The sequence below is a fragment of the Carassius gibelio genome, chromosome A3 (assembly GCF_023724105.1).
Source record: "Carassius gibelio isolate Cgi1373 ecotype wild population from Czech Republic chromosome A3, carGib1.2-hapl.c, whole genome shotgun sequence".
NCBI lineage: Eukaryota > Metazoa > Chordata > Actinopteri > Cypriniformes > Cyprinidae > Carassius > Carassius gibelio.
In genome coordinates, this window is record NC_068373.1 from 33,793,845 (window position 1) to 33,819,536 (window position 25,692).

The following is a 25,692-nucleotide window of genomic DNA, read 5'->3' on the forward strand; positions in this document are numbered from 1 at the left end:
TATATAATGTATTCTAAATTTGCACACTGGTATTGTTCTACCAAAGAAGGTATCCAGTGCTGGGTGAAGGTTTGTTGTGTGTTGCAGAAGGTTTACTGAAATTTAAGTGCAGTACTAATCTGACTCCATTTTATTTTCTAATCTGACTATCTGATATTCTGATATACTGACTTCTAATCTAATCTGATATTTTACTATGACCTCGAATTTATATTGAAAGGCAAATTGGCTGATTGTCTATGTCTAATAACTAGTGGTGCTTGCCGGAGGCCGGAGGACATAATTAAATATCTTTCTCCCCAGCCTTGCACAAATGGCTCATAAAGTTCCAGGTTTTATGAAAGCCCACCTTCCAAAATACAAAATTTGTTGTGATTGGTTAGCTGTCCCAGTGCATCGTGATTAGCTAACAGTTTAGAAAGTGTTTCAGTAATGCCCCGCCCCTTGCCAAAGTAGCTAGTTCTGTCTACTCTAGAATTGTTAAGGATGGTGTCAATATTGCCGTATCAATTTGAGCCAGATTCAGAACTTGAAAATATTGACCAAGAGGCCCTTTGCACCTTTGCACGTATGGATATTGCAAGACATATTCGAGCGGTAATGCTATTGTTGTTTCTTTTTTGGGGGGTGGGGGGACTAAATGACGTTTTAGATATGATGTCAACAACCACTTAAAAATTTATGCATTTACTATGCACAGATAAGCGCAATGTTAATATGTATTATGTTTATTGTACTTTAATTCTAACATCATAAGATGAATTGCAGTGAAACCGTTATACATTTATATGTATTAGTAAAATAGTCTCATAATTGAAGTGATTCTCCAGATTACATCACTGTCCAGTATTCTACTGTCAGCAATTTATGAGAAACTTCTTCGTCACCTTGTTAGGGTTAGGTTAGGGTTAGGGTTAGGGTTAACCCTAACCTGCACTCAACCAGAGATTGTCTTACAATAAGGAGATGAAAGGGTCTGTATTAGTTACTATTAGAGAACGCATAATGGCTAACTTGGATCACGTGTGTGGTAATAACGAATTCAGTCGCGTTAACGGATAACATAGGAATGAATGAGAAGTGCCGTAAACTGAATCCCACCTGTCACAAAAAGTCAGTGACTTCTCTTATAAAACAGCATTTTATTCATTTATTTATTTATTTATTTATTTTTGTGGTAAACTCTACAATTAGTTTAATCCAAAAGTATTGTTTAGTGTAAAGCATGTTGAAGATTAGCAGATAGGCTGTCAATTCATTAAATGATGAGCCGTTTCGTCTATAAAAGGCTGTTTATTCATCTTAGTGAAGCCTCTCCTCCAATGACATCCATTACAAAATATATAAATAAATGATAAAATCAGCCTCTGGTCTCCTTTCCCACGTACTGCCAGCATTATATAAATTGTGAATGGCTAAAACTTGGATTTTCTTTACATATCTTTTTCTTTTTTTTTTTCTTTTTTAGAGAGAGGTGATCTAAATATCTGTTGCTTTGAAACAGATGAAAAGTTGATAGGCTTGTGCTGCAATTATGTGGATGTTTTCACAAGACTGAAAATTATTATTTCACAATGGGAATTCAAGGGAACATGCTCAGCAACCAATAGCATTGTTGAATAGGCTGAGAAGTGGACTGCCACAAACTGGCTGCACATGACTATAGCAGTGTATGTGTGATCAAAATGGCAACAAACTGTACAGGATGCAAAAATAAATAAAAATAAAATATCAGGGGCCTCATACAAAATATTGCATTGATTTAATCTTTTCAGGGGCAATTGCAAGATGTAGACCTATTTTATGTTTTTCTCTGTGTCGTGTATTTGATGTTTGTCTCTCCATTTATCTGTTTAAACAATCAAACAGTAACTTTGTTTTTTTTGTAAACACATGCAAACCTTTCAACAAAATGTGACTGAAGATTAAAAAAAATGAATATGTTTAAATCATCAGGAGTGTTTGACTGCACACAGTTTGTGGGGGGGTGGGTTCAGAGTGAGGCCCACGACTGGTGAGAGATCCAGCTCATCTTCAGACACTCCTGGAGGAGGAGTGAAGCGGAAATGCTGAAGGAGGGAGGTGAAGAACAGGAAGAGCTCCATCCTGGCCAAACTCTCTCCAAGACAAGCCCTTCGGCCTGAGAAAAACAAGCAAAGGATTTTAAAATAAAGCATTTGCGATGGCACAATATAAGTAGTGGATTTGAAGTTCACTGCACCTGCAGAGAAGGGCATGAAGGCGTCCCTTTTGACAAAATGGCCTTGCTCATTTAGGAAATGATTTGGGTTGAAGCTGTCAGGAGTTTCCCACTCATTTTCGTCTCTCAGTACAGATGCCAGTAGTGGCCACACACTGGTACCCTGAACAAAACAACACAAAAGATAAAGGATAAATGGAGAAAACATGTAATCAACAACACTGCATTTTCTTACTGGAGCCAGACCTTCTTGATGAGGTATCCATTCAGGTGAACATCACAGGTGGTCTGACGGGGGACGCTTATGGGTGCTATGTTTGCAAATCTCTGGGTTTCATGGATCACAGCGTCTGTATATGGTAAGTTCTTCCTGTCTTCTGCCACTGGCTGACGTCCACCGATCACTCGGTGAATCTCATCATTAACCTCAGCTTTTGTCAAGTCAGAACAACATTCACAAGAAGCAAGGACACAGCATCACAGCATTATTAAAAAAAATCCTGATTTGTAGGCATCTTTACAATTTATTGATAGAACAAGAAAGTTTGACATGCCTATATAAACAACTTACTTTTTAATATGGACTGATCAATAAGAACTTTATGAACAAATACTATCTGCAGATGTACCTTGTATTTGAGGGTATTTGGCCATGAGCAGAAGACCCCAGCGCAGTGTTGTTGTCATAGTGTCGGTACCAGCACCAAATAGGTTATTAATTGTACAATGAAGATTCACAGAATGGAAAAAAGTCGCTGATTCACTTGATCCCTGGACACATTATCATGGTGACATCCAAAGAAAATAAAATGCGATGTCAAAGCATTAAAACTAGATTGTGAACATACATTGATTATGTTGTGATTACAAACTCTAAAACAATAAACCTTATTCAGTCCCTTAACTATTTTTGCATGTCCTCCAAGAAGCTTGTTAGTGAGTGAGTGGCCCCTTGTGATTCCAAAATTAAAAGGCACTAAATATATTAACATATATAGGTCTTCAATAGTTAATTGCTAATTCATGTTCATTCAAAATATTCGTTACAGACTAAAAACTCATCTGTTTCGCTGTGTATGTACACAATTCTTATAAGTTTTAAAAACATTTTAATATGTTATTTTTAGGGCTGGTAAGTGATTCAATTTTTATCTAATTAATTACATGATATGATGATTAATTAATCTAATTAATCACACATCAAATTGGGATAAATTATTCTGAAAAGACGATTTAAAGTCATTGTTGTTTAAAACATCAAACAGAGATGGAAAAAAGTAGGTTCAGCGAAGAAATATTTTGTTTGATCAAATGTATTACATATAATATTTTGGACCATGTGAGTAAATGATGACTGAATTGTCATTTTTGGTTGGGTAAACTATAACTTTAATAATTTATTTTCTTAATTGTATTATTATTTATTATTACTGTGAAAATATTCAATTATTTCATTAATGAAATTATACTCTAAATAATAAACTAAAATTGCTAGTAGGTGGTGATAAGTGTCTTAATGATTAAGTCATTGAATCATTTTGGGGAAGTCATCCTTTGTGGTTAGAGAGTATGACTCCTAACCCTAAGGTTGTGGGTTCGAGTCCCGGGCTGGCAATATCACGTCTAAGGTGCCCTTGAGCAAGGCACTGAACCCCCAACTGCTCCCCGGGCATTGCAGCATAAATGGCTGCCCACTGCTCCGGGTGTGTGTTCACAGTGTGTGTGTGTGTGTTCACTGCTCTGTGTGTGCACTTTGGATGGGTTAAATGCAGAGCAAAAATTCTGAGTATGGATCACCATACTTGGCTGAATGTAATGTCACTTTCACTTATTCATTCATTTGATTCGTTCAAATGGCTGATTCATTCAGGAGTGAAGTAAATGGTTCATTGAATCACTGAATCATTAGGCTTGTTCGACTTGAAGTGGATCATCACCATGAGACCAATCGGTGTGTGACATCAAAGTGCCGCAAGATTTTTTAGAGAGCAGAGGACTCCTTGTGCTTTTGAATCGCTCTCGCTGTAATTTCCCCGGCCTATTTGTCGACCCAAGGATCGCTCCTTCTTGTCTGACAGACACGGCCGCCTAGCTCTGGGCTTCGTTGCAGCAGCTGCTGTCTGCTCAGCCAGCCACGCACTCTCGGGGAAACCACGGCTTGACCTCGCCTCTACCGGCGTCACTTCCAATTTTCCCTAGCATTTGCTTATCTTCGGTTTTGCCAATTGGGAAGTTGACCGTGTTTAAGTCTGAGGCAAACGCTGATTAATTCTGATACTCAGTCCTCACGAAGATAAACAAGCGGATCTGTACGATTTAAGTTATTAGTCTCCTAGCAATCAGCCAACCTCACTCCTAAATCCATAGCAAAGTTTGCATGGCCTGAACTCGCCTCGCTCCATTGCCCCGCTTCGCACAAGAACCGACCATCCCTAAGCACTGGGTCGCAGTGGCAGGCTTCCAACAAGCCTGGGCCGCGCCCCCGATCTCACCGCAGCAAAGCCCCACACATTTGCCCATCTGTTACCGCGAGTATTAAGCTCCCACCTGATGTCGGTGAGAGCTTCCCAGCTAGACATCTTTACCTTTCTATTCTATAGCCAGTGTGGCTTACCTGCTTACGACGTTGGACGTCCACGAGAGCCTCCAGGCTAGATAACCTTACCTTTTCCTTTCTATGTTCATTGAGGCTTACCCATTTGATGCCAGGAGTTCGATCTCCCATCAGATGCCATCGAGCGGCCACACAACTTAACCTTTCCATCTTACCCCTGGAGAGGTTTTCCTTGAGTAGGGAGCTCCCATCGGATGTCGGCGAGAGCCTCCCGGCTTGACAACCTTACCTTTTACATCCTTCAGCCAGCGAGGCTTACGCGGTCGAAGCGTGTGCTCCCATTGGACACCTTGCCTTTTTACGGTTGCCAAGCTGATGTATCCAATATGCAAATATCTAGCTCCTGTGGGAGCCTGGCGAGAGCCTCCTTTTTTCCATTATACGGTCATCAAGGCTTACCCGTCTGATGCTGCAAGTGTTGAGTGTCCATTGGATGTTTGCGAGACCCTCTCAGCCACACAAACTTACCTATACTGTCAGCGAGGCTTACCCATTCGATGCGTGTGCTCCCGTCTAATGTCGCAAGAGTCCTCCTTGTTGGTCAGCCCAAAGACATTTTATGTGCCAAACTGAGAGGACCCACACATCCATTGTCCTGAGTCTTAATCTCCAGTCGGAGGCTTCATGGGCCCTCTCGGTCAGCCATCTGCTCTTTGCCATCTGCTCTTTACTGAATAACAGGGGCTTGTCAGCCAGTAGGGCCCATACACCGACACCATGACCTATTCCAGTCGAGGCAACTCGGGCCCTCCTGGTCGTGCTATTTAATCATGCTGTTCCTCCCCAGCAGCTGGTAGGGCTCACCCGTTCCAATGCGGTGAGCTCCCGAGAGCTCGAGCCCTGCCGACCGGGCGCCCCAAAACACGTAGGTCATTACCAGCAGCCGTAAGGGCCTACCCTTCCAACGCATAAGTCGCTCCCACCAGAGTACATAGGCTCTTCCAGCTTGCCAACCAGCTGAATTCTCACAAAATTTGCTCCTGCCAGTACTCAGTGCTTTTTGGGGGGGGCGGGGGGGCTCTTAGTCTGGCAGCTGTCTTTTGCTTAATAGCTTTTTGGGGGAACTCTAGATTGTGGCCATTCCCGAGCTCGGAGACCTTACCTGGACAGCATGCCAAATACGCATTATCATACTTCAGCTAATTGTATGTAAGCGTGAACTCGACTTCAGGAGGAGCGTGTCAGATACTTAGCCTAATCAACACTGGTGTAGCACAATCAAGTAATCAACACCACAGTATAAATACAGCTGACTTACCTCTATCCATTGACGGTTTATCAACATCCTTCCTCCACCCCATCTCCTCACTTTAAGTTCATTTTATAACTATACTGGGAGAGGGGGAATACTCTAGGTTCGGGCCATTCCTGAGCTCGGAGCCCTTCCCTGAACAGCACGCAAAATAAGCATTATCATACTTTAGCTAATTATATGTGAGCGTGACCTCATGAAATTCATCCAAATGTGGATTAAGGAATGAAATGCTGCTGTGGGTTTCTCTGAGATGAACAGTTCTTTTTTTTTGTCTTTATATTTTGGTTGGCAAAACTTAGCAAAACAAATAACTTTGTGTCTAAAATAACACAATATTAACTTCTTAATGAACTGTTGTGTAAGATGAGAATCACATTTGCACTTGTGTGATATTGCACTTAGCACTTAGCTCGTGTGATATTTTTTTAACTGTGTGATGTAAATATGAGACAAAATTTCAAAAAGGGGCATTTTGCCCCATATCTTGAATTTAAGGGATATGTTCTAGGCTCCATCACGCGTAAGTTGTGCCTCATATTAGTTATAATATAGTTATAGTATATTTATAGTCATTATAGTTATAATATATATAATATAGACTGTATAAAATGACAGATGATCCACATTCTGTAGGTCTGGCAAGTTTGTCAAATTCGTTAATAATTTGAACCCATTATTTTTCTCCATAATTAATTGATCTAATTAATGTCTTAAATTACCAGCCCTAGTTATTTTTATTGTTGATTTTCTTTTTATGCATCTATTTTGATTATTTTACTCTGAATTAAAATTGTTTATGAAATATTCTATTTAAATAAAATTGCACTGGCTTCAACTGCAAAATGATGAAAATGTATAAGTAGAAATTAAATTAGCTGTTAATGTTAAATGCATTGTTAATGTTTATTTTCTAATACCTCATGCAATAATTAATGTCAATGAGTTATTGTTATGTGTTACCAAGATCATACACTACAAATATTGTAATAAAATGAGTGAATCAGCATCATGTCGAGTGAAGTGAACAGTGAGTTACCTTGTCCTTTTGCTGTCGAATGAGGAAAGAGTCAGCGATTCCTCTGGGGTTCTGAGGATTCAAAGTCTTTTGCAATGCATTCACGAGTTTCTCACTTCGTTTGACTGCCTCTCTGACATTGTTCAAGATACGTTTCTGGTTCTTCACAAAACAGCGAAGCCAAGGAAACATGTTGTAGAGCTACAAACAAGCATAATGAAAGGAACCAAAAGTTTATCATTGGGCATAGGCAGTTTCACTTTTAAGCTTGGGTGGGGGGAGACACAAAAAGCCACAAAAACCTTTTTAGTTGTTCTACATTTCATATATAATATTATATATTTGACCTTAAACATACATAATAATAAAAAAAAAAATCCTAACGCAGAAAACCCTAGCCTGGTAATACCAAACTCTGCTACTTCACTTTGCTTCGTAGACAGAGTCTGGAATGGCATAATAGAGAAGTGTTTTCTCTCTCGCTAGGGGGCGCTTGTCTGAAGTTTAAAATCATTGGTTACCCGTAAGCCAATCAGATACGTTTAGTTATGATGTATGTTATGCGCCTGTACAGCTGCATCGAAGCACAGACATCATGCATCGAACTCAAATCTATGATTTAACTTCCACTGTAAACCTGTTTTTAAACACTCTTCTTGTTCTGGCTTCAGTTTGAAAAAGAGTTGAATGTTCTCCATAACAGAGCGAATTGCATCCCGTGTTTCGTTTGCCATTTCGGTTTTTCGATTTCTCTAACCTACAATTTAAAACTCGGTGCTTAGCATCTACGTCACGGCTCTCAGCCCGCCCTCTGCTCGTTGATTGGCCCGGCTGTTTTCAGACCTGTGGCAAACAGAAAGCTCTGACGCTGTATCAGACTGAGTACAGAAGCGAAATGAAATTGAGCGGAAGTAGGAAGTCTGACGTAGTCAGGCTAAGAAAACCCACCTTTTTTTCCAAATTGTGAGATGACCATTGTCTTTTTTAGAACTAGCTCTTTTGATAGTTTTTCAGTAAAATCATTATCTGTGTGCAGTAAAGAAAGATCCGAGAATCTGTCCTGTGCCACTTAAGATCGGAGTCAGATTCTCCTCATAACTGAAAACTTATTTCTGATGTAGCCAAACCAGTGGGCAGTGTGAGTGCACACTGCAGTAGTCTGAAAAAGTTTGGATATTTTGGATACTTTCGTAGCCTACTTCATCTTTCCATTTCTCAAGTGTAATCGTTGATGCGAACGCAAATTTCACAAGATCCACTTCAGCTGTCACAATCCGAGTCTCATGGTTCTCAAGTTGAGAACCATGAGTCGCGACTTGCAAGGATATGGGGCTTAAATAATTTATTTAGTCCAAAACGTAGTTTTCTATACTAAAATAATTAGATAATACAAATAAAATGTGAATTTGTATTTTTTATTTTTTTATTAATAGCTCAGACAAAATCATAATTGGCTCTCATCTGGGGGGTAGGGGGGTTGTGTTATGTAGCTATTTGTGCATGTATAAGATCTGTTAAAAAAAAGTTAAAAACGCTCAAAGTCTCCGACCAAAGGAAATTTGCACTGTGTAGAGTATCACGTCTGGTTGTGTGCTTGAGAGAGAGACAGGGCCACATCACAGTGGATACAGCTTTCTTAATCGTGACTTTTGTACTGCAAATACATACAAGTATCATCTTCTCTGTACCTCCTTTAAGGCTTGAACTAATGGTAAAACTAAGGACATTATTTACTGACTTTACATTTATGTTGAAAGCTGAATCTCACAATTATGGAAAATGGCATTACATTTCAGACACGTGCTTGTGGTGTTTGGCCAATCACAATGCACTGGCTCAGCTGGCCTATCAGAGCAGACTGTGCTTGTTGGAAGGAGGGGCTTTGTAGAAAATGACGCTTATGTGAAAGGCGGGGCATAGAGCAACTACAATAATGTACAGTATTTGGAAAACAAAGAATAGGCTACACAGAAAAACACAGAAGTTCACCAGTTTAAGAAATCAAGATTAATTAAATTAAATTTCTAGAAATAGGTTGTGAAATAGGAATAGGTGTTTTCTTCATTTCTGGACCGGAACTCCAGCTGAATGAAAGTTGACAGATGATCGAAGCAGAGTCGAAAGTAGCCTTTTTTAATTTTCATTCTACATTTTTTTTTATCTATATTTCTCAAAAAAGATTCCATGAATGTGCATATCAGTACCACAATTTTCTATTTCACATAGCCTACTATTTATATGCAGAAATTGACTTTGGCGTGCAAAAAAACTGCATATCAAATGATAGACAAATAGAAACCAAAGTGAATGCGCAGATAGTGTACAGACAAACGAACATTTTTTGGGTTTGTTCCTCAATGAGTGAATAATTAAAATGACTCAAAACACGAGCAAGATAAGTAATGAGTAACAAATCAATTAAAAAATATCTACTAGAAAATACTCATTAATACATTACTATTTTTATTATATATTTTGAATTACTTTATTACTTTACACATTTGCTCAATTTAGGAATTGATTGTGGACTGCATACAGAAATGTCTGGGAAGCCTACCTGAACTGATGCTGATCCAATCATCTCCATAGTCGTGCAAGCTCGTCTGACCATTTGATGAAACTCAGCGTTGTTGTACTCAAATCTGCTGCCATAGACAATTGTAGAGATGATGTTGGAAACTGCAAGGTTTACAGGCTTAGCTGTATCAAATGGTTTTCCTGCAAAAAGCAATTTTATTTCATTCTAAGTAATGAAATAAGACAACACTTGGAGGGATTGGCATGGTAATGTACATGGCAATGTTTATGTATTTGGTCTTGGCGGAATAGATCTGCTACGCTGCTGCTGCTTCTGTACCAAGACTTGCCACTTCCAATACATCCACAACATGCTGCTGTGAGCATGTAAGAAATATTGCTGCTGCAAATATAATATACATGAAATAACCCTCTGATCTATACAGGTGGAGCTGGGGAAGTTGGAGGGTTTCATAAGCAAGCTGCAACTGCTACGTTAAGCCCTAGTCATTTATTTGAATCTTGACCAGCAAGCTAATTGGCTAATGATACAGGAAGGAACCAATCAGAGTTGCCATGTGATAATGATGTCATTAGGTCAGAACTCTGTATTTCTGCTTACAGTATGAACTTTAAAACCAAGAGCTTTATTTAGTCAACCACAGTACTATATTGCCCTTGTGGGTTTGCTGTCTTACCTTCAAACTTCTCAAATTCCTCTTTTAAATATTGTGTTTCTTCAGTGATAATCTCTTCACTTCTTTTCTTGCCCATTCCGAAGTCTCGCAGGTTTGCAAGAGCAAAGCGTCTCATTTCCCTCCAGTTTTCACCATTGGAAAATGAGATACCTGCAGAGGAATAATTTATACATTAATGTTATCAAGCTGAATTTAAATGGTTGAGATTCTTTTATCACATGTATAATCTTTCTTTCTCATTTGACAACAGTATTGTGATGGTATTGTACTAGATCATAATACCATGGAGCTTTACCATGATAATATACAATTAATCCATACCAAATCCATCATTGAAATCACGAAATATGGGTGTAATATCTCTGTCTCCAAACTCTTCTGAAAGGTTCACTAGTGCCTGTTTGACATCCTTGTATCCTGTCAATATTACCACTTTTTTGGGGCCAAAGTGCACCGTGAAAACCGACCCATATTGTTTTGACAGCTGTAAGACAAAAGATCATGAAAGTCTAAAAGCCATACATGTATGGCACTGCTTTATTTAGTTCTATCTTTACACTGTAATGTAATCAAAATCTCTAATCATCAGATTTTTTTGCTCAATAGCTCACCTCCCAAAGGCTCATGTAGGTTTTCTTGAGGTTCAGCATGTGCAGGTTTCCCAGCAGTGGCAGCGGTTTGGGACCCGGAGGATATTTTCCCTCATCCTGAGAGCTGGAGCTGATGGAAAACAGGTAAATAACCAAAACAGCAGCACAGTAGCAAAAAAAGCTACTGTGATGGACACATGCATGAGAAGCAGCTGCACTAAAGCCATAGTCAGAAAGATCTTCACAACATATCTCAGATCCATCATGAATTCGGGTTTGCCATAGGTTGTATAGTCTTGTTCTTATATACTTTGTAAAGTAGTAGGTGGTGCCAAGAGGTAACTTTTTTTTTTTTAAATCAAGGATGACCTTTAGTCACAAACAAGGTCCTTAAACAAGGTCCTTATTAATTATTAAGCATTTACATAACCAGGAGAGACCCTCGCTGAGATGAAAAATCTATTTTACAGGAGTGTCCTTGCCAAGATACAGTAGGTGACCCAGTTATAAAAATACACATATACTGAACAACAAAACTACACACAATATCATTAAAAATGCAGCCTTAGAAGCATTTGCAAATCACTAAATATTTTCTTATGCATGCAGTAGTGTTTTAAAATTGACAGACACCAAGTGATTTAGCATCAATTTCTTCCAGGCTTATACAAAAGTAAGAGAAATGTCATGTTGTTACATTTAGTGCCAAAGTTTCCTATTAATGTTAATCAGCAAGATAGATAGACATTATGAGGAAATAATTTGTTGCAGAGCAGCACAGTTCACACTATATGTAACAATAATGTCCATAAAAGTGTAATGATGATCACCTGTCATGATTAACTTAAATGCAAAGCTCTCTAACTCTTCACTTTTTTCTATCCAGTGACTAGTATTTTCAGTGTTATTCATAATTGACCATAATTTTGTCCATTCACAAGCCTCTTGGAAGTTTAAACTTTCTCACAAGTATTTATGATGATTTTAAAAAAGCAAAAAGGAACATTTCAAAATCAAAAATTAGAAAAGTTATTTTAATTAAGTTCTTTCTCATTTGAATTAACTTAATAAAGTCCACTCTTGAACTTCAGTTAATGTTTTGATCCCACAAGCCGACTTGTTTTGACTTCACCCGATAATATGTATGTATATGTATATATAGATGGTGATTTCACACTTTTAGAAAATAAATTTGCACTTCGCCAGAAAACACTGACACCAATTAAGAAAAGATGCTTTTGCTGCCAAAATGGTGGTAACTCACAACATTCAGAAAGTGCTTTAAACAGACATACTTCAGTTTTCTTATTTTATATGTGACATGGTTTTATGCTTGTTACAATATGTTATATATTGTCAGAACGATGTGACAGACCATGTAGGCTATGGTTAATCTGTGAGTCCTGTGTATTTGACGTCATTGAGATGCGCGAGCACGTGAAGTAAAGTGAGAGCACTGAGTAGCATGTGGTTGTGAGATTCCTTTATTTATATAAAAATAGAGATATTGACAGAGAGAACCAATAATAACAATGCTTACTATAACTAGAACAGTTCATTCATTGCTCATGTAAAAAAATATATAATTATTGCACTGGGTTTTTGGATAGTTTAAGTAATATTTATTAAACCTGAACCTTTTCCAGTTGATTGATCAGTTCAGTTGATGTTGAAACGCTGAAGGAGGGAGGTGAAGAGCAAGTAGAGCCCCATCCTGACCAAACTTTCTCCAAGACAATCCCTGCATCCTGAGAGAGAATAAAATAACATTTAGAATGGCTGCTTTTGAACATATTGGGACCAGGACATACCAAAAGTGTCATCAAAAAAACTCAAATATAATCAAGCCATTGACAACAGGTTCAAGTCTAATCAGCTGAGAAGGGCATGAAGACGTCTCGTTTCTTCAGCTTCTTCAGCAGTAGCACAACACATCTCCCCTAGATTTCAGAAGTAATTAAAAAAACATATTTAATAAAAAAAATAAATAAAAGAAAACAAAATAATCCTCTGACATTCTTCTTTACAAATTCTCATTTTGTACTTCTAATAGTGACCGTTGTTTTGTTTTGATCTCTCCCCTGGTTTTCCACATGCATCACAGTTAAATAGATTAATGACAAACAGTCTTGATAATATACGCACTATAATTTATATTTATTTATTAAGAACTAAAACAAAGGTTGGATTTTACTGAATTTACATTCATGAATACGAAATGTAGCAAAATATTATCTTAACTGTAGGGGGCCCCAAAGTCACAAAAATACACAGACAAATTTGTACCCAGATGTGAGCTCAACCTGACAAAACCTTGAAACCAGATATCAAATAATAAAAATGCAGCCAGTTTTCTGTGAGGGTTAGGGTATCTTATTTATAATTAGGGGTATATGAAACTAACAAAAGTTCATAGAATATGCCCATTTAGATGTAAGAATGTCAACCTATAACTACTTATGGGTTTCTTATTCTTATTGTAAACTCCTTAATGTCTTATCTTGTTCTTAGAAATTCAGTATAATGACTTAAATTGAATATGCAAGACAGAAATCAGTTTCAATATAATTAGTGAAATTCAGTATACAGTTCCTGAATTAGTTTTTTATCAATCCCACATAAACAAACAAAATGTGATATATGATGTCAAAGACGGAAGACAAAAGGGAACATTTTACACTTTAAAAAACCTCCAAAAAGAAACACACACTATTAAAATCAAATTAAATATAATGAAACATTATAGAAACTGTTAAATTAATCGTTTTATTTAATCAATATTTGCAATTGTCTTGTAGTTAGTTAATTTACCAGCAAGTACCAACATCTAAGGTGTTCTGGGGGCCTAAAGAACTTTTGACCTTTTGTGCTTTTTTCAGTTACTTCTAAACATATTCATGGCTAAAGTCTGAAAGCACTGTATTCAGTACAAACTGGGCTACTGTACAATACTATGTAAATAGCATGTATGTGTATATGTATGTGTTTTTGAGAAAACAACGATTATGTGTGGTTAGACGAAAACGAAAATGTTGAAGTCACTGAAATAAGGTCATAAAAGACTTTCGAGAACTGGATGTAGCCTAGAATGTTTGGCTTAAAAATGCAAATAGGGTTGTATTGACAGATCTTTTGTTACAAGGATGTGCTGTTTTCATTCAAATCACACTGTAAATACACATAGAAAACGTATCCTTGTGACGCGACTGACACAGAAAAGTGTACGCTGCCTGCATCCAACTCATATTCTCCAAAATGGCACTACAGAACAAATTGTTGAATAAAGTCGTTACTTTTGTTTTATTTGTGTACAAAAAGTACATATGTTAAATAACATAATAAAAAATGTTAACTTGTGTTCTGAAGATGAATGAAGCTTGGATGCAGCACATGGTTGCTTGGATGGTTTGGAAGTGATTAATGACACAATTTTCATTGTGTTTTTGGTGAATGCTTAACAATCATGATTTCTGAGCTTTCACCTTGCATATAATGCATGAACACACAAATGTAATGCAGGCTGTATTGTACACAAAATGCATCAACTTTACTATAAAATAATTCACAAGCGTTTGACTGCACACAGTTTATGTTGGGTCGGGTTCAAGGTGAAGCCCACCGCTGGAGTGAGATCCAGCTCATCTTCAGACACTCCTGGAGGAGGAGTGAAGCGGAAACGCTGAAGGAGGGAGGTGAAGAACAGGAAGAGCTCCATCCTGGCCAAACTCTCTCCAAGACACATCCTGCGGCCTGAGAGAGAGAGAGATAAATAAGGCCACTAACCTCTACACATCAGAATGATCAACACAGTTTTTAATACACTATTTGTATCCTTTCACCAGGGCATGGAAACAGAAGCTTGTCCCATCTATATTTGTTTGAGACCATTTAAAAAGGATATTTCATGAATAAAGAAGACAATCAAACCCTGCATGAAGTAAAACTGTACCTGCAGAGAAGGGCATGAAGGCGTCTCTCTTCACAAATCGCCCCTGATTGTCCAGGAAGTGTTGGGGGTTAAAGTTCTGGGGGGTTTCCCATTCATCCTCATCCCACAGCACAGACATTAGAAGAGGAAATACACATGTGCCCTGCTCAAGGGAAAACCATAGACAGTAAAAGAAATGGACACAGCGACCCCATTAGAACTCAATTGAGACAAGTGAAGCCCATTTTTAGCTATTTTTAGCACTTCCGTTTCTGACGCGCAGACTCAAACTAAGCTTGATGACGTCAGCAACCTGTCTGACAGATGTAAATCTTCTAGTAGCTGTGTGTGCAAACTGCCATAGTTAATCTTGCAGAGACGGCAAGCTTGAGCGGGGAGTTCTTTGTCGTGAGTGAGCAGGAGTAAGTATTCTGATTAATTATTTTGTATAGTATTTTAAAATGTAACGCCAGTACGCCATATTAAGTTTGAGTATATCACATACATCACATTAAGTTTCTCCTCCTGTCTGTACGGTAATGCGACAGAGAGTCGAGTGGTTATGACGCAATCGTTAGCCTATTTTTTTACAAAAACGGGGCCATAATGTAACATAGAAGAGTCTTTAAACGCCTCAGATTTAAAGTTATTCGCTGTCAAAGTGACGCCAAAATGAATGGGAGTCAATGCGAATGCTAACGCAAGTGAAGTTCTGCTAAAAGATGGCAGCCCCCACCCGACTTCAACTTCCGGTCGAGTTCCTTGCACCCTGGGAAAAACAGAGCATCTTAATGTTTCTCACAAAAAGGTGAATATTTTGTGCATTTAAAAATGTATGTTCATTTTTATCTATTTTTACACTGTAAACCATCACAGTCCAAATAAGTTATATGAACTTACTTTTCCCCTTTAAATTAAATTGTCACTTTAAGTTTTATATATCGAACTTATGTTTATACGTTATTGAAAAATTAAACATAAAATGATGTGTTGTCTTGACTTCTTCTGAGTTTTGTCTGGTTGTAAAAGTTCATTTAACTCGTGTCTGTAAGTTATATGTTGGGGGAGGGGCGATACACGGAGAGCGCGAAACACAGAGAGAAGCCATCGCCATTTTAAGTTAATACAGCTGGCTGGAGACCTTACACGAATTCGTTCCGAGAAACACAAAGAATGCGAGGAAGGTGAGTTTTTCTTTTTTTATTTGTAATGGTAAATTAATGATGTTGCGATTTATTGCATGTTAGTCAATTTGACTGTGCTTTGCGAATGTAATACGACACCACAAGTTTTTCCCTCGTTAATTCACTGTTTTCCAGAGCCTCAAATGCTAAAATAGTTATACCACTTTGGATCACGGTGCTTATATTTTAGTTGGTCTTCGACCTGAAGTCTGCAGGTATTATTGTTTATTGCATTGACCGTGCTCCGCGACCGCGGTCAGTTGAACCGCCGTCTGTGAACACCGCTGTGTATGGTGAACACCTGGTCAATCCTGCCGTCGTCTGGATTTTCCTGCACGTCTGTTTGTGGAATTAAGGTGTCACGATACAAGCGTACAAAAAGCGTCTTTCTCTGCTTTTGGGCCACGCATTTGTACTGTAATTCAAAAATAGACAAATGTTCAAATCCAGGCAGCGGCTGCTTGACCGGGTGTAACGTTACACAGATGAAGACGCACTTGACTGGGGAAATATAAGGACACAGGATTTTCCCTCGCTAATTTTACGGTTTACTAAAGCGTCAAATGCTAAAATAGCTTAATATTTCACTTCAGTTTTCAATGTTTATATTTTAGTTACTTTAATACGTTGCTGACAGCTGTTTGTCTAATACTTTTTCACTCCGTTACAGCGCTTCTTCTTCAAAGTTATTGTCAGCTCAAGATATAAGGTTGTCACCCTGCAGAGTTTTCAAGAAGCTGATTTTAAGGACATTCATGTTACAATGAGGTACAGTTAACACATCCTTACTGATATTAAAATCGTTTGCTGTTTAACTTGTATATTTGTTGCAGGCCTAATGCAGTCACACAACATATTTAATGCAGACCATACACTTATTTTTGTACAATTTCATATGCTTAGTCTATATTGCTTCTGCTGATATGCTACTGCTTTTCCACACCATTACAGCTGTTGATTCCTCTTCAAAGTTATTGTCACCTCAAGATACCTACACCCTACAAAGTTTTCAAGAAGCTGTGTGAAGGATGTTCATTTTACAATAAGGTAATTGTGAATTTGCTTATTTTTAAAACATTATTTATTCTTGATTTTATTCCTTGTGTCATGACCTATATATATGACCTCTTTAATCGTTTATGTTATAGGATGGCTGCCCACTACTAGTCTCTTTGGCTTCATTATTCCTCCCGTCTTGTGTCTGTTTCAGATGAGCACAGAGTTCACCATCGATCGTCTGCAGTCATTCTTGGATGGACTAGATGCCTTGGTGTCTTTTAGAGCTGTATAAGCATCTGTATCATCAAGCAGGAGCTTGAGCCTTAGCAGTCATACAGTGCCTTGATAAGGAGGTATGAATAAAAATGAAATGAATTTGATCAGTTTGCACTTATATAAGTGTTCTAATATATATATATTGAAGCCACTCAGTCTTGTTTATAATTGTACGTAGGACACAAATTGGAACAGAAGAAAAGCTGCCTTGGCCTTCTACGCTTCCTTTCAGAGGAGACTTCTGAGATAATCAAGATGTGTGATGTAAGAAAATATATTTAAATCTTGTGAATGTACTGATGATACTGAATTCATTGTACAGCAGTATGTGTAAGGAAAAAGTAAATCATTTATTGGAAATAGACCAATTTCACATGTGTGTTCTTATTGCTTTTAGTGAGTTTTTTAACAGTATTGTTCAACACAGTCAATGACCATGTATGGTGCAAATCATTCAAAGGTCAGAAAGCTACATGTATTTGTTTATATAGAGAACACTTATGATCTTTAAAGTGATTGATGAGCCGTTTTTTTGTATCATTACACACAGCCTGCCACTCCTCATTTTTTCCCCAATTCATGCCTTTTTCTTTCCCCCTCAGTTATATTTTCTATACCTCTTTTATACCACTCATCTACCTTTCTTCTTGTTCTGTATATTATTAGAGATGTTTTGATGAAATGGATGTTTAAGCGCTTGTGTTCTTAAATGGCTTTTTAAAACCTGTGTCCTTACAAGAATTTGTTTCTCAAACCAATGTTAAAGCTTGTACAACATTACTTGAACTTTTGAATATTTAAAAAAAAAAATTTACATTTTTGAGCAGACCAGTTACAAGTCTATTTATTATGAGCTGATTTGAGTGATCTAGAACTGATAATGTATCATAGTAAGTTGTTTTAACTCAGAGCATCAAGTTGAAACAACTAATGACCATTAGTTTAATAAATTGTAAAAATTAACTTCTTGAGTTGAAACAAAGAGTATCTGTAAGTTGAGTTAACTCACATTGTTAAGGCAGCAGGTGAACTTTCGTTTATAAGTTTAACCAACATTAAATATTTTACAGTGTACATATTATTTTATTTTGGTGGAATGGGGTAGTGTAGGAGGAATCTGCAGTTGTATTAGGAATTGTTTCTGTTTCTTATATTAATTAACAATATGCTAACCTTCTTGATGAAGTATCCATTGAAGTGAACATCACAGCTGGTCATATGTGGGATACTTATGGGTGCTATGTTTGCAAATCTCTGGGTTTCATGGATCACAGCGTCTGTATACGGTAAGTTCTTCCTGTCCTCTGATACCGGCTGCCGTCCACCGATCACCCGGTCAATCTCCTCCTGAACCCGATCTGCAAACACATCACACTTTAAATTTCACTTTCTAAGAACAAGACTTGCTCAAACATAGTTAGCTATATTCAACAAATCAATCACAGAAAAGTAAAAAAATAAAATTTCATGCCTTTCAACAAAAAACAAAACAACAAAAAAAAAAAAAAAACACTGACTGATAAAGGGTTTACTGATTCAAGGTTCAGAGCAAGTTCAGCTCAACGCATTTGTTGTACATTTGCTGTACATAATTTAGCTTAACACAAAATAATTTTCACACATCCATCCTTTTTAATTTTTATAAAAAATCAAGGAGGATCTTAAGTGGGGCATTCTTTGGAGGTTTAAAGAAAATGTTGTGTAGAATTTTATAAAAGCACCCTACTTTTATTCTTCAGTTAAAGCATGCCATTTGAGAAATCTATTCACCTTAGTCCCTTACTTTATTCATTGCACTTAGGAGTCTCCTATCCTCCTTTTTTTCAGGTTCAGGTTGGCCATTTCATGGGCAAGACCCAAATATTCCACCTCTACAAATGTGAATGAAAGATCCCATGGAAGACACCATGGATGCGAATACAGAAGTTGAATCCATCCATGAGTGTATTCATCCCCTTTAGTGAGATTAACATGGGACAATGTGTGTTCTCCTCTGAGGCAAATAGATCCACTCTTGTTTGACCATATTTGTGCCATGTTTCCTGAAGTACGTCTGGGTGGAGCCTTCATGCTCCCCCGTGAGGATTCCCCCTCAACAACGGTTCTCCCCTGATATTCATGTCTTCTGGCACGTGTGTCGCTCTGAGAGACAGCAAGTGCTTTTTGTTCCATAACAATATTTTTTCTCAACTCCTCGATCTGACTCTTCCGTGTTTATGTCTGATCATACTAACACATAACAGCCTCTTATCTGTGGAAGGAAGTGATTTAAGGCCAGAGAAACTGCAAGGAGTTCCAGACAATTTATGTGAATTATTTTGACTGGCTCTGTCTGTAAAAAATTCCCTGCCTCACTCATGTGTGAGTTAGAACGTGTCCAGACTTGTTTTCTGTTCGGCAACATCGAGCATAGTAGAGTCATTCGGAGTTTCCCTGGCTTTATTCCTTTAAAGTCTGTTTTTCCCTTTTGTGGTATTGCTGTGCCTTAATAATTAATAACACTATTTATTATCACAGTATCATGTGTTTCAGAGTGTGTCATTGCGTGATTCACTTTATTTTACCTCAGAAAAACTATTACATCGGTATAAATACAATGCTCACATATTCAACAAATCATTTGTTTATTTACAATCAAAGATGCTTATGTATTTGTATAAGAGCATTGCTTACAATATGTGTCAATGTACTATAAATATAAATTCAGTCAGCATTTTAACAACTATAACAAGGAGTACACAGGAGCACTATAACAGTGTACACACACACACACACACACACACACACACAGTGTAATTTGACACCGCTTGTAAGCAGCAGCAGCAGCCCCGGTCTGTTTACTAAAGCTGTATATAGTGCTCATACAGTATGTGAAAATAAGCTCTTGTTTAGTTTTGTTTACTATTGCCTCAGACAATTGTATAGTTCTATAAAGAGTTCCTATTGCGTGTATAGTTTTATCTTTGCATCTGTCATTTCTCATTTCATATTATATCATCTTCATTTGTTCTCTGACAGAAACTACATTTTGTGCATATCGACAAAAATCAATAAACACTGAAGTTGGACACTCTGGAGAAGCTGCAGCTCTTTCTAACTGAAGAATTAGGCCAGCTGAGTTCCAACCATCCAACTGCGCACAGAATATCCCAGACTGGGAATACCCCATTCACAGGTGGAACCTCCATGATCACTTCCCAACCCAGTGAGGACGCAACTGTGGTGACCGCCTTGCCATTTGAGACTACTCCCATTGCCATTCCTTCCAACAAGAATTCCCTGTCCCACCAGATGAACAGTGCCTTTAAGCATTAGGCTGAGACACGCATCTTTCTGTGTAAATATCTGGAGGGATTTAAGTAGCCCAAAATGCACTACTGCTATGACAGAAGCCACAAAGCCCAGCAACCTCAGACAGAGGCAAAAAGAGACCAGATGAAACTGACTTACAGTTCCTTAAATTCTCCCTCCTCTGTTCTGACAGAATTGCCCAGTCAGAGTTAACAAGCTCTTCTTCTGGTTTACTACAAAACCCAGAGCATTCAAATGCATTAACCCTTTTATACAGATCTGCCATCTCCTTTGACCCGGCACAAATTAACCATTCGTCCAGAAATACTAATATCCTTATACTCTGCTGTCTCAGCGGAGTTAGTGCCACTTCTTGATTGAGACACACCAAGTATATTACTACTGTTTCTCTTCTGTTGATGCACTGAGCAGCCATATTAGATTATGAAGTTGAGAGTGCATTCCATTTACAACTTTTAATGGGAACTCGGAATTTCCAGATTCTATATACAATTGGAACAAAGCATTAGCTTCACCCCTAATTGAATACACCTGAACCAGCTAATAAAGGACTTCAGGATTACTAGAAACTTCCAGGCAGGTGTTTTTGATTTGGCTGGCATTACTCTCTGCAGGACAGTTTGATACGTGGTGTACTGTAGGGCATGTTAACATGGAAATACAATGGATATCCTGCACAGTAGGATGCAAAATCTGTGAAGGTCAGCTTTTTAAAACAGAGTAAACTTATTTTTGTCATTCCACTGCCTTGCCTCTTGTGCTTTATTGTTGTTGTAGTTGTTTTTTTTTGTTTTTTTTATGGTTTATGGCATTTAGTTGTCATTATGACACTGTTTGAAATTTGTACATAAATTGAACAGAAAATCCTGTTAACAAATGTTGTGTGGCTGTACTATTGGAATAGCAAGTATTTTAATATTATGCCTCACTGACTCTAACATATATTTTGAAAAGGAAATGCATTTGATGTGGAAATATTATTCTTATTATGCCACAATGAACCCAGAATATTCCTTTAATGTTTTAAGAATTTCTATCATACCTTGTATGTGTGGATATTTGGCCATAAGCAGCAAGCCCCAGCGCAGTGTTGTACTAGTAGTGTCTGTACCAGCGACGAACAGGTTGGCAACTGTTAAAATGAGGTTCTGCTTATGGAAAAGTGAGTTCTTCTCTCCAGATTCCTGACCAAATGATACGTTAGAGATGTATAGAGTAAAAAAAAAAAAAGAAAAGATAAGAGTTCAAATTGACCTAAATAAATACCTCTGCATTCTGCATGCGGACGAGGAATGAATCCACAAAGCCTCTGAGATCCTGTGAGTTCAGTGTTTGATGTAAACTGCTCACCACCTCTGATATCTCTTTGATATCGAGTGCTAGGTTATTCATGATTAGTTTCAAATTCTTGAGCCATGGACCTAAGAACGGAAACATGTTGTAGAGCTGGAGAACAAAAACCAAGAGATGTATTTATGACCATACTGCAATACTGTATTCCATCATAAACCACTTATTTATCTCTATTCTCACTGATTAAATTTAAATAATATAAGAACCTGCACAGATGCTGTCCCGCTCAGCCTGACGCTCTCATTGGCTCGATCCACCATACTCCGTAGCTGAGGGTCTGTATACTCGAACCTGCGTCCATACACAATGGAACAGATGACACTTGAGGCAGCGTAGTTCATCAGCCGTGTGGTTTCAAAAGGCTTTCCTACGAAAGAACAAGCTGTAGTGTTCAGTACATCTGTCTGCATTGCTGTATTTATCTCCATGTGTTTTTTCAAGGAGACTTTTGTAACATTCTTACTGTCTCTTTAAGATAAATCATGTGTTGTTGCATCTTTCTTTGTTGGCTGAATTAATAACTGTACTTTACCTTCAAACTTCTCAAATTCCTCTAGTAAATGGCATGTTTCCTCTATGATTTTCTCCTCAATTTTTTTCTTTCCCATCCCGAAGTCTCGTAAGTTGGTGAGAGCAAACCGTCTCATCTCTCTCCAACTTTCTCCATTGGCAAATATAATACCTACAAAGATGTTTCATTTCTAAAATTAATCTTACAGATAATCTTATTCCTGTGGTGTTAGCAATGGTTTGATTCCTATGAAAAGATTGAATTTATAGAAAATAAAGGCCTTGTAAGCGAAACAAGTCATTTTGGATAAAAGTGTCAACAAAATGCATAAATGTGAATCATATGCAAGACTTTCATAACTGAATTCATACATCCATTAAAAGAGATCTGGTTAAAAATACTTTCAAAAGTGGTTCAGAAAAGTGGAGTTAGTTCTGAGAAAGAAATGTGACAATGTGATAATGTGAGATAAAATGTCAATAACATAATCTGAAATGTGAATAACAAACTATTATAAGTGTGACTTAAATGTCCAAAAGTGTCCAAAAACTTGTAACAGTGTATGTAACTTTGCATCATTGTATGCATATCATATGCTAATAAGTATAAAAATCAGACTGGGGTGATCTTACCATGCCCTTTAGATAAATCATGGAACAGTGGCGAGATTTCTCTGTCTCCAAATTCATCTGCATGATTAACAAGAGCTTCCCTCACGGTTTTGTAGCCGGCTAACACAACCACTTTCTTTGGACCAAAGTAGACTGTGAAAACCGGGCCGAACTGCTTTGCCATCTGATTAAGATTGAAAGAGATGTTATAGGGATATATGTATGGCGAACCATACCTGCAGAAATTACCAACAAATAAATATATGAATGAATAAATAACAGGAAAATAAATAAAGATATAAATTACTTGATAAAAACACATATTGTTAGTTTGTAATAAAAATGTAACCCTGAATTTATTAATTTTCTCCTTTATGTATTATTTTAATTTATGCATTTATTTTTTACATTTATTTTTTATTCTTTTTAACTTTTTAGTCTGCCATTTATTCTCATATTTGTTTATGTTTAAATGTATTTATTCATGTTTATTTCTTTTTGATATATATGTATTCCCAAATGTAATTATTTCCAAATTAATTAATTAATTAATTAATTTTTACTTCTTAGGGTGCAACATGGAAATGTGGGAGGCATTCCTTGCTGAGCTCCATAGGCAGTGCATTTACCTACCGCCAACCTGCCAAAATAAAAGCTTGCACCTTTCAGGTTTGTAAATGTCAAAAACTAATATAATAAAATAAAATAAAAACTATAAATAAATAAAATAAAATGTAAGTATTAGCTTTGTATTTAAGTTTTAATTCAATTTTTATTTGATAGCTATTTTAAAATAGTATCATCAAACTTTAGTAATGTGTTCATTTTTATAAAAAAAAAAAAAAAAAAAAAACGAGTTAAAGTGCAATGATATTATTATTAATTATTAAATTTTTTATCCACCTTTTTTTTTTTTCGTAAGCATGGGTGTGGCCATTTCTAAATTTTATAAGTCTGGCTTCCGGTGTCTTCCACCTCCAGCTATTTTTATCCGTACAAAACAGCTTGTTTTGCTGCCTGATATTGCAAATTGGTCTGTCTTACCATATTATTTTAATGCATTATCTTAATTATGAACACACTGAATTGTATTGCAAACTGTTTTACCATTTACTGCTCTTTGTAATTCTTCTCATTATTTCCATACGGGCTAATGAAACCGAAAGTCTCGCTGTAACAAAGTTCTTTCGTGGGAAGAAGGAGGCGGGAACCGGCAGACAATCAAAATAAAGACTTTAATAATAAAATAAACACAAACAGAGCGACAGCCCCTCGTGGACGACTGTCGCACACAAATAAAAACCAAACATAAAATAAATCCCAGGCCTGGTCCTCTCTTGTCCTTCACTGTAGTCGCTCCTCTTTTATATCCATGCATCTCCTTTGGAGTTTATGCAGGAAAAAGTAAAATTCTGTCATCATTTACTTATCCTTATATAGTTCCAACCCTACATGACTTATTTTCTTTTTTGGGGGACATAAAAAAAAGATATATTTTGTCCATAAAATGTACATTTTATGCAATTCAAAATATCTTCTGAGTTCCACGGAACAAAGGAGTCATGTGAGTTTGGAAAGACACAAGAATGAGTACCCTCACGAAAAAGTTTATTCAAGTATGCTATCAATATACTTCTTTTAAACTAAAAATAGGAAAGTATGCATTTAGTTTACTTTTTATGTACTTCTCAGAAATGGGCTTCATGTACTCAGAAATATACTTTAAATGACATTTAAATATACTTGACTTATACTTACAAAAATTCTAAATATATTAATAAAAATATAATATAGTAATATAGTTACTAGAATAGTCCTATTGATTATTATATGGTAGAGGGCACTAGTACACATCTTCTGCACAGAATTTCCAAAAAAACACAAGTGAGGGAGAAAAAAGGAACTCCAGATACTAACACGTAATCTAACACGATCATCTGACATGAAGCAGCATCAAAACTGTAACGTTATGGAATATAATGTCAACAGATGAAGAGGTAATAATTACAGTCTAGCTTTGGGATGTTGATCAACTCCATCTACATTTTGATTATCATTCTGAATCCAATTCATAGTATTTTTTTTTCAGCTTTTTGTTAAAAATGTTATTTCTTTATTTTTTATGAAACACATTAAAGTGTTTAAGAAAGAATGCATGAAGCTAGAATAAAATGGTTTTGCTTACAAGCAGATACCCTGATCTTTCTTTGGATTTTTTATATGATCAGATATTCATACAACAGATTATATACAAATTCAAACTTAAATAAGGACATGCTGTAGCAGTATACTTTAAGTGAACATTACATCATACTTTAAGTAAACTTATATGTATACTTGCAGTATAAAACTACTAGTAGTTTACTGAGACTATACTTCAAGGTATACAAAGTATTTAATTAGTAGAGCATGAGTAAACCTATAAGTTCACTTTCACTATAATTGGAGAACAAACTACAAACATAGAGGTAAAGTAGTTTACTACTGTTATACTTAAAGTATACTTAAAAGTATACAAAAGTATAAAAATATACTTACTTTTTTGTACTTTTATATACTAGTAAGTGGGACAATTTAGTCCCAAGAAGTATTGAAACAGAACACTTACAAGTATACTACTAGAACACTG

At 36.8% G+C, this 25,692-nt stretch overlaps 1 protein-coding gene and 1 pseudogene across 2 annotated transcripts in view; both read right to left on the reverse strand.

Moving 5' to 3' along the window:
* Positions 1–1,168: 1,168 nt before the first annotated feature.
* On the reverse strand, positions 1,169–11,182 carry LOC127956651 (cytochrome P450 2K6-like; annotated as a pseudogene).
* A 2,988-nt stretch (positions 11,183–14,170) lies between these two features.
* The window catches only part of LOC127956667 (cytochrome P450 2K1-like), a 75,947-nt gene continuing 64,425 nt past the window's right edge, over positions 14,171–25,692 (reverse strand). For both annotated transcript variants that reach the window (XM_052554801.1, XM_052554812.1), the window contains 8 exons: positions 23,085–23,247; positions 22,474–22,623; positions 22,148–22,308; positions 21,855–22,034; positions 21,631–21,772; positions 18,450–18,634; positions 14,839–14,980; positions 14,171–14,639 (listed from right to left, as the gene is read on the reverse strand). In XM_052554801.1, the coding sequence (XP_052410761.1) occupies positions 14,452–14,639; positions 14,839–14,980; positions 18,450–18,634; positions 21,631–21,772; positions 21,855–22,034; positions 22,148–22,308; positions 22,474–22,623; positions 23,085–23,247 (1,311 nt within the window). In that variant the 3' untranslated portion in view covers positions 14,171–14,451. The remainder of the gene's footprint in view (positions 14,640–14,838; positions 14,981–18,449; positions 18,635–21,630; positions 21,773–21,854; positions 22,035–22,147; positions 22,309–22,473; positions 22,624–23,084; positions 23,248–25,692) is intronic.